The sequence below is a fragment of the Salvelinus sp. IW2-2015 genome, linkage group LG22, assembly GCF_002910315.2.
Source record: "Salvelinus sp. IW2-2015 linkage group LG22, ASM291031v2, whole genome shotgun sequence".
NCBI classification, from domain to species: Eukaryota; Metazoa; Chordata; class Actinopteri; order Salmoniformes; family Salmonidae; genus Salvelinus; species Salvelinus sp. IW2-2015.
In genome coordinates this window covers 27,787,498-27,797,772 of record NC_036862.1, presented here as the reverse complement: position 1 = coordinate 27,797,772, position 10,275 = coordinate 27,787,498, and the positions used below count along the sequence as shown (strand labels likewise).

Sequence of the window (10,275 nt, the reverse complement as noted above, 5' to 3'; positions counted from 1 at the left end):
GTGGATGTGAGCATCACTAAAGGCCTGGCTGTGTTCTAGTACACAGGAGGGAATGCGCTTTACTGAGGTATAAACGAACATTCAACACGGATCAATAGGCCGAGTGGCCAATGCTGACTCGGGATGCTGACCATAAATCTCCCAGGGCCACCCTCTCCCTCATTAAATTATAAAAGATATATGAGCCGTGAAACACTGACGGTGAAGGATCCCAGCGGTGCCTAAAAATAGAGACCAACAAAAGAGATGTTCAGTCCATATTGTTACTCAAGAATCCTTTTAAGTTTGTCTACAGAGCTCATGTACATCTGTGGTGCGTCAGCTTGTCAAGAAAATGCTTACACTTCTGTGTGATGTCACGACCACGGAAATACGGTGTAAGAGCGACCAGGGAACACTCGACAGGTACATTCCTGAGGTCCGAGCTGCAGCTCATTGCTTGTTATATTCGAATTGAAAACCCACTGCAGTACATAAGTTAGGAGTGCTCGGAACTAAAACGGAAGCCATGTTGTGTCTGAAGCTTTTATGCACTTATGGAGATTACATTTTCATGCGGTAAAATAAAAAGAGTCCCAACACATCACCATCATAATTTTTAAAGGGGGTCTGTTCCCACAAATGGAATCCTAATGCCAAAAGTTATGCCTCATACAATACCGGCTCTGGGGGAATGAACGCAAGGACAGAATGTGGCACATTGTAATGCTAGCTCACCAATCAGTGTTGACAAGGACCTGTTTCCACACTAGTGAGTTTTCAGGGCCTGTATAAATATCAGCCATCTGCGAGACCATCTGCATTAGGGTGCTATATCATGCACTAAGGCTAAGCCACCAAACATAGACAAGTTTGCTTCCATGGTGAGGTCTGCTCCCCATTTGTGATGGATGACCTGCTGCATGACCATTAGTATCTACCTCGCAATGTGTCTAACTGCATTACATTTTACTATTACAGGAGCAATTAGGGTTAACTGCCTTGCTTAAGGGCACATTGACAGATTTTTCACCTAGTTTGCTCAAGGATTCGAATTATGTCTAAATAGGACACAGTTATGAATACAAAAACCGTATTAGTTTGTTTAAAATGTGACAAAACTGACAAAACTGCACATGCTATAGCACATAGACAGAGTGAGACAAAGAAAAGCACTTCTTCATACCTCTCCTGGCACATTGGCTTGATGTAGATGAAGGGGAAGGGGAGGCATTGTTTCAAGCTATCTAGATATTGTGATGGAAATGAATGGGGGTCTTGTGCTCAGAGAGCCACTTCAGAGAAAATCAGCAGTGAGGGGAGTGGAGTGGAGGGCTGGCCTGGTGGCCACTGGAGACCCCAGACATGTGTGTTATTTAAATAGATTGTTCAGAGACAGAAGAGGGGATTAATCTCAATGGGACACTTTGCTCCTTTGTTTATTTACCTCACTGGATGCACAGTCATACATTCTACATCCAGGGAAACCATGAATGGTTACATAAATATTATCTGGATGCGAACTATGCCTCAGGGATAATGGACACTACAAGCCAATAGATATGTAGACAGAAAACGTTAGAATGTTGTGTTGAGTAGTGACATGTGTTGCAATTGTTTATAAATGCAAATATACAGTATATTGAATATACAGTACCAGTCAAACATTTGGACATGCCTACTCATTCAAGGGTTTTTCTTTATTTTTACTATTTTCAACATTGTAGAATAATAGTGAAGACATCAAAAATATGAAATAACACATATGGAATCATGTAGTAACCAATTTTTTTCTAAACAAATCAAAATATATTTTAGATTTTCAAAGTAGCCACCCTTTGCCTTGATGACAGCTTGGCACACTCTTGGCATTCTCTCAAACCAGCTTCACCTGGAACACTTTTCCAACAGTCTTGAAGGAGTTCCCACATATTCTGAGCACTTGCTGGCTGCTTTTCCTTCACTCTGCCGTCCAACTCATCCCAAACCATCTCAATTTGGTTGATGTCGGGTGATTGTGGAGACCAGGTCATCTGATGCAGCACTCCATCGCTCTCCTTCTTGGTCAAATAGCCTTAACACAGCCTGGAGGTGTGTTTTGGGTCTTTGTCCTGTTGAAAAACAAATGATAGTCCCACTAAGCACAAACCAGATGGGATGGCATAACGCTGCAGAATGCTGTGGTAGCCATGCTGGTTAAGTGTGCCTTGAATTCTAAATAAATCACTGACAGTGTCACCAGCAGAGCACCCCCACACCATCACACCTCCTCCTCCATGCTTCACGGTGGGACTCACACATGTAGAGATCATCCATTCACCTTATCTGCATCTCACAAAGACACAGCGGTTGGAACAAAAAATCTCAAATCATCAGACCAAAGGACAGATTTTCACTGGTCTAATGTCCATTGCTCGTGTTTCTTGGCCCAAGCAAGTCTCTTCTTATTATTGGTGTTCTTTGGTAGTGGTTTCTTTGCAGCAATTCGACCATGAAGGCCTGATTCATGCAGTCTCCTCTGAACAGTTGATGTTGAGATGTGTCTGTTACTTGAACTCTGTGAAGCATTTATTTGGGCTACAATCTAAGGTGCAGTTAACTGTAATGAATTTATCCTCTGCAGCAAAGGTAACTCTGGGTCTTCCTTTCCTGTGGCGGTCCTCATGAGAACCAGTTTCATCATAACGCCTGATGGTTTTTGTGACTGCTCTTGAAGAAACTTTCAAAGTTCTTGAAATGTTATGGATTTACTGACCTTCATGTCTTAAAGCAATGACGGACTGTCATTTCTCTTTGCTTAATTGAGCTGTTCTTGCCTTAATATGGACTTGGTCTTTTACCAAATAGGGCTATCTTCTGTATACTACCCCTATCTTGTCACAACACAACTGATTGACTCAAATGCAATAAGAAGGAAAGAAATTAACAATGCACACCTGTTAATTGAAATGCATTCCAGGTGACTACCTCATGAAGCTGGTTGAGAGAATGCCAAAAGTGTTCAAAGTTGTCATCAAGGCAAAGGGTGGCTACTTTGAAGAATATAAAATTAAACATATATTTTGATTTGTTTAACACTTTTTTGGTTACTACATGATTTCATATGTGTTATTTATTAGTTTTGATGTCTTCACTATTATTCTACAATGTAGAAAATAGTAAAAATAAAGAAAAACCCCTGAATGAGTAGGTGTGTCAAAACTTTTTACTGGTACTGTATATATAGAAAAAAATAAGGAATTCCAGTKATTTGTTTTCTATTTCAATCTTTCCCAACATGTGTTACTTTTTCACTACGCTGTCTCCCAACTTATTCCATTGTTTTTCCAGATAAGATACATTATACACTATTGTAAAAAATAATGCAAGAACATTAACATTTTCTTTAAAGCACTGAAAAATAGTAACCTATTACATAAACATTTTCATGCAGACATCTGTACAGGGAAACATTGTTAACCTTTTTTTGCACTGCTAAGGAAGTGGCCATCAAGTAGCCTACCTCACAGTCAGACCAGCCCAAGATGCCTTTGTGGTCATACGAGGCGATGTGAGCACTTCAGACTCTAGAGGTCTCCGTCCAGCATGCAGCAACAGCCCCCTATCCAGATTCTGCCCCTCACGTTCTAGTGCAGCGGACAACGGTATAGGAGAAGACCGCTCAGAGCCACGGAGACAGAGGGAACCTGAGGGACGCACGCTTCCCGAACGAGACAGAAAGAACGGGAACTTTGATTTGACGCGAGGCTGATAAAATTACGATAATATAGAGCTGCATTCCTTAGTGAAGGGATGCATTGACATTTCGTGTGTTCAAATATGATGTCCCTGGTTCCCTGCTCATTGTAGATTATATTTAATGTATCTCTCCTATTTCTGATGTGCTACTTCATTGTGACTGTACACTTGGGTCACCCGCATGAATTTTAAGGCAGCCGGAGCGCATTGTTTCCAGCCTCGTTTCATGGGATTTCCAGTCGTGTCGGGTGCCGTGATGTCTGCAACATTTCGCTCTTTGTTTCTGGGTAAGTGAGTTCCCAATCGCAAATATTTAGTTATTTAATAGGAGAGTATCAATGTGACGATAAAGTATTTAATCGGGTTTTTGTTATGAATTATTATGATTTAAATCGAGACGTTATATACATTTGTATTGTTCACAAAAATGTACCATAGCTAACAGCGCTCTATTGTGCGTAATTTTATCCAGAATTATATCGAAATTAGCCTACAAATGATGTAACAAACTATTCATAATTTTTATCTCACGTTCTTTTTGAATAGCCTAGATCACTTTGACAAATAGCCATTTTGTTATGTAAAATAAAAGTGAATGAGACGAGACTTAATTGCGATAAGTAGGCTAATTCAAGTGAAGATTTAGTGTTAAGAAAAAAAAAGTTAACTTCGTTTAAAAAAATAAACCCTTACAATGTGAATTGAAAGCTGTGTTAATGATCACTGTACAAAGGCTACACTTCAGGCATTCACTTGACTGGTCCTGGACAAAGACTGTAGTCTGAGTGTATTCTAGGCTATTCATTGTCTGTTAATGACAGATTAAACACACCTGCTTCTTATCAGAAAGCACAAAGACAGGGCACGCCACATATAATCCGAATCACAAACTAATGTGCTGTGACACCGATTGGCAAACAGATATTTCTAATAGATCACGGCCGGTGGTGAGCGAGCGGCTCAGCTGGTGCCCTTAAGAGGAATGAGGAAGCTGGATATCGCATGCCCGCGTGTGCCGTGTCAGAGCTCGTAAGAGTGGTGCAAAGCAAACGTTGAATATTCTCGGGGTGGTCTCCTTTGGTTAAATTCCAACAATTTCGTCCATCGTTGTGATGGTGCATTCCAGAACAATTGTTATGTCTATTGACAGTTTGTTGGCTATAGCCTTCTGTGTGTAGCCTAATGTGTCCAGCAAACTTAGACCTGTAATATACTGTGTATTTTATTTGCAATAGTACATTAAATGCATGACCTCTGGTAATGTATTTGGATGTTAAATTGGGCCCTAAAGTCTTCTTTTGTCCAAATTCAATGCAACGTCCACAATTCTTGCAGTAACCTCACAATGTCTAAATTGCACTGTGAGGTTTCTAAAAATTCAGGAAATACCATAGCTAGAGCTTTACATGTTCAAAGTACAGTAGCTATGCCTGAATGAGGTCTCGGTAGCCTGCCCTGCAAGGATAGGTGTATGAGTGAGGCAGACAAATGATGTGGGTTGCTGTCCATTGACCGACTTAAATAGTTGGACTGAGGATGGGACACGCCTCAGCACTTTAAGCCCCTCTGTCACTGGGATAATGAGGATAATCATATAACCACTGTGTTCATTTTCTATAGCCTATAGGCTGGGGATCATTGGGTTGACAGTCTAGACATGCAATAATAGCTTTAGTGAACTGTATTATCAGCTATTCATTTTGTTAGCTGGTGGTGATGATGGTGGTGGTGGTGATGATAGTGATGAAGATGATAACGATGGTGTTGATGATGGTTATGGTGATGATGACGATGATGGTGGTGATGATGATTGTGGTGGTGGTGATGATGGTGAGGATGATGATTATGATGATGGTGTGGTGGTGATGTTGAGTATGATGGAATTGGTACACTATATATACAAAAGTATGTGGACACTCCTTCATATTAATGGATTCGGCTATTTCAGCCACACCCGTTGCTGACAGGTGTATAAAATCGAGCACACAACCATGTAATCTCAATAGACGGACATTGGCAGTAGAATGGCCTTACTGAAGAGCTCAGTGACTTTCAACATGGCACCGTCACCAGATGCCAGCTTTCCAACGATTCAGTTCGTAACATTTCTGCCATGCTAGAGCTTCCCCGGTCAACTGTAAGTGCTGTTATTGTGAAATGAAAACATCTAGGAGCAACAACGGCTCAGCTGCAAAGAGGTAGGCCACACAAGCTCACAGAATGGGACTGCCGAATGCTGAAGCACGTAGCGCGTAAAAATAATCTGTCCTCGTTTGCAACACTCACTACCGAGTTCCAAACTGCCTCTGGAAGCAACGTCAGCACAACAACTGTTCGTCGGGAGCTTCATGAAATGGGTTTCCATGGCTGAGCAGCCTCACACAAGCCTAAGATCACCATGCTCAATGCCATGCATCGGCTGGAGTGGTGTAAAGCTCGCTGCCATTGGAACCGAAGCAGTGGAAAGCTATTTTTCATGGTTCAGGCCCCTTAGTTCCAGGGAAGGGAAATCTTAACGCTACAGTATACAATGAATTTCTTGATGATTCTGTGCTTCCAACTTTGTGGCAACAGTTTGTGGAAYGCCATTTTCCTGTTTCAGCATGACAATGCCCCTGCGCACAAAGCGAGGTGCATACAGAAATGGTTTGTCGAGATCAGRGTGGAAGAACTTAACTGGCCTGTACAGAGCACTAACCTCAACCCCATCAAACACCTTTGGGATGAATTGGAATTGGAACACCCCAAATCAGTGCCCGACCTCACTAATGCTCTTGTGGCTAAATGGAAGCAAGTCCCCGCAACAATGTTCCAAAATCTAATGGAAAGCCTTCTGTTATAGCAGGAAAGAGGGACCAACTCCATTATTTTGGAATGAGATGTTCGACAAGCAGGTGTCCACATACTTTTGTTCATGTAGTGTATTATCGTTTGTATTTGGCAGATTAGTGTAGTGCTGATGTGATCGTTAGATGGCATACATGTAGTGGTTACATATCCCTCTGTGCGGTCTTTCATAATGGCAAACCAGGTTGAAGGACATTTCCCTTATAATTATAAACAGATCAACACAGAGGCTGAGCTAAGAGAGAAMAGCTTATTCTATTATGGAATGATCAATACTCATTAATAGAGCTCATTTCCTTTTAATTTGTCTATGGCCTTGGAAGTCCTGAGACATTCTTAATTTAATATCTGTGGGAGATGTAATATCCAGTGTTCCCTTTATAGATAAGTACCACAATTAAACACCACAGAAAACCTCAACTGGCTTTATCAAGGCTTACATCACAAAATGAACAGAATAGTAGAAGGTCAAATGATGTGGTAAAGCCCTTAAAACTGCTGGAAGTAGAACCTGAGTAACCAAACCAGAGTAGTGGAGCTTAATGATGGAGTGCCTGCCTGTCCTTCCCTCAGCAAAATATGGTATTGAATGGAAAATGTTAAATGACTGTCCAGGAAGTAATAACAGATTGTAATTCACTTGACAGAAATGTAATGAGAAAAAATGAGTAGCCTTTCCGTTGGAGTTATTCATTTCCAACCCCCAAACGCCCTCATTTCAAATGGAGCTTATGCGCTATGATATTTAGCAGTCTTGCATCTATGCTGCACRATTTGAGATACATCCTCAAGTCTAATCATTGTTCATCTGATCCACTATGTATGGAGATAGATACTAGGTTTAAAACGGGTTTCTGTTCCCGTTCTATATTTAGCAAGTCTCCAGGGGTGGACAAAGGATCTCTCAAATGTGGAGATGACAGGAGCCTCCAGAGCCAGAGGTTATGAAGTGACATCTCGATGTGTTTGCTCCTGAATCACACTCCCACACATACTAACCCCCCCTACTAACCCCCCCTATCTCACACTAATACAAACACACAGCAATTTAAAAAAAAATCAGATGACCATAGAAAGCATTAAAGCTATAGTTCTAGTTATTGCATATTTAGTCAGTATTCATCGACTAGGGGCTGTATTCAATCAAATCAGATGTTATTAGTCACATGCGCCGAATACAACAGGTGTAGACCTTACAGTGAAATGCTTASTTACGAGCCCCTAACCAACAATGCAGGTAAAAAAWWAATAATAATAATAATATTAAGAAGAAGAAGAAATAAYAATAACAAGTAGTTAAAGAGCAGCAGTAAAATAACAATAGCGAGACCGGGGCACCGGTTAGTCAATCTATCACATTTATTCATGAAGCCCTTCTTACATCAGCTGATGTCACAAAGTGCTGTACAGAAACCCAGCCTAAAACCCCAAACAGCAAGCAATGCAGGTGTAGAAACACTGTAGCTAGGAAAAACTCCCTAGAAAGGCCGGAACCTAGGAAGAAACCTAGAGAGGAACCAGGCTATGAGGGGTGGCCAGTCCTCTTCTGGCTGTGCCGGGTGGAGATTATAACAMAACATGGCCAAAATGTTCAAATGTTCATAGATGACCAGCACGGTCAAATAATAATAATCACAGTAACAGGTCAGCACCTTAGGAGTAAATGTAGTTGGCTTTTCATAGCCGATCATTCAGAGTATCTCTACCACTCTTGCTGTCTCTAGAGAGTTGAAAACAGCAGGTCTGGGACACGGTAGCACGTCCAGTGAACAGGTCAGGGTTCCATAGCCCCAGGCAGAACAGTTGAAACTGGAGCAGCAGCATGACCGGGTGGACTGGGGACAGTAAGGAGTCATCAGGCCAGGTAGTCCTGAGGCATGGTCCTAGGGCTCAGGTCCTCAGAGAGAAAAAAAGAGAGAAAGAAAGAGAGAGAGAGAGAAAAAGAGAGGGAGAGAATTAGAAAGAGCATACTTAAATTCACACAGGACACAGGACGGATAAGACAGGAGAAATACTCCAGTTATAACAGACTGACCCTAGCCCCCGACACATAAACTATTGCAGCATAAATACTGGAGGCTGAGGCAGGAGGAGTCGGGAGACACTGTGGCCCCGTCCGACGATACCCCCAGACAGTGCCAAACAGGCAGTATATAACCCCACCCACTTTACCAAAGCACAGCCCCCACACCACTAGAGGGATATCTTCAACCACCAACTTACTATCCTGAGACAAGGCCGAGTATAGCCCACGAAGATCTCCCCCACGGCACGAGCCCAATGGGGGGGGGGGGGGGGGCGCCAACCCAGACAGGAAGATCACATCAGTGACTCAACCCACTCAAATTACGCACCCCTTCTAGGCACAGCATGGAATAGCACCAGTAAGCCAGTGACTCAGCCCCTGTAATAGGTTTGAGGCAGAGAATCCAATGAGTGGGAGAGGGGAACCGGCCAGGCAGAGACAGCAAGGGTGGTTCGTTGCTCCAGTCCCTTTCCGTTCACCTTCACATTCCGGGCCAGACTACACTCAATCATAGGACCTACTGAAGAGATGAGTCTTCAATAAAGACTTAAAGGTCGAGACCGAGTCTGCATCTCTCACATGGATAGGCAGACCATTCCATAAAAATTGAGCTTTATAGAGAAAGCTCTGCCTCCAACTGTTTGCTTAGAAATTCTAGGTACAGTAAGGAGGCCTGCGTCTTGTGACCGTAGCGTACGTGTAGGTATGTATCGCAGGACCAAATCGGAAAGATATGTAGGAGCAAGCCCATGTAATGCTTTGTAGGTTAACAGTAAAATATGAAATCAGCTCTAGCCTTAACAAGAAGCCAGTGTAGAGAGGTTAGCATTGGGGTAATATGATCATATTTTTTGGTTCTAGACAAGATTCTAGCAGCCGTGTTAGCACTAACTAAGTTTATTTAGTGCTTTAACCTGTCTAGCCACATTCCACTGAAAAGGCAGCGCGCGAAATTAATTTTTATTTTATTTTTTTATATTTAACTCCAATAGTCCAATACAGCAAATGAAAGATAAACATCTTGTGAATCCAGCCAACATGTCCGATTTTTTAAGTGTTTTACAGCGAAAACACCACGTATATTTATGTTAGCTCACCACCAAATACAAAAAAGCACAGATTTACTTTCACAGTACAGGTAGCTTGCACAAAACCCCCCAAATAGAGATAGAATTCGTCACTAACAAGAAACAACTTCATCAGATGACAGTCTTATAACATGTTATACAATAATCTATGTTTTGTTGAAAAATGTGCATATTTCAGGTATAAATCATAGTTTTACATTGCAGCTACAATCACAAATAGCACCGAAGCAGCAAGAATAACTACAGAGAGCAACGTGAAATACCTAAATACTCATCATAAAACAAATTTATGAAAATACATGGTGTACAGCAAATGAAAGATAAACATCTTGTGAATCAAGCCAATATTTCAGATTTTTTAAGTGTTTTACAGCGAAAACACAATATAGCATTATATTAGCGTACCACAATAGCCAACCACACAACCGCATTCATTCACCGCAAAGGTAGCGATCGCAAAAAAACAGCAAAAGATATACAATTATTCACTAACCTTGACAAACTTCATCAGATGACAGTCCTATAACATCATGTTACACAATACATATATGTTTTGTTCGAAAATGTGCATATTTAGCGGTACAAATCGTGGTTTTA

The 10,275-nt window shown here is 41.6% G+C and overlaps 1 protein-coding gene across 1 annotated transcript in view; it reads left to right on the top strand.

Annotated features, from left to right (window-relative positions):
- The first annotated feature begins 3,499 nt into the window (after positions 1 to 3,499).
- LOC111949907 (CXADR-like membrane protein) overlaps positions 3,500 to 10,275 on the top strand; it is a 91,058-nt gene continuing 84,282 nt past the window's right edge. The window contains exon 1 of the mRNA XM_023967244.3: positions 3,500 to 4,004. Within this exon, the coding sequence (XP_023823012.1) occupies positions 3,899 to 4,004 (106 nt within the window). The 5' untranslated portion in view covers positions 3,500 to 3,898. The remainder of the gene's footprint in view (positions 4,005 to 10,275) is intronic.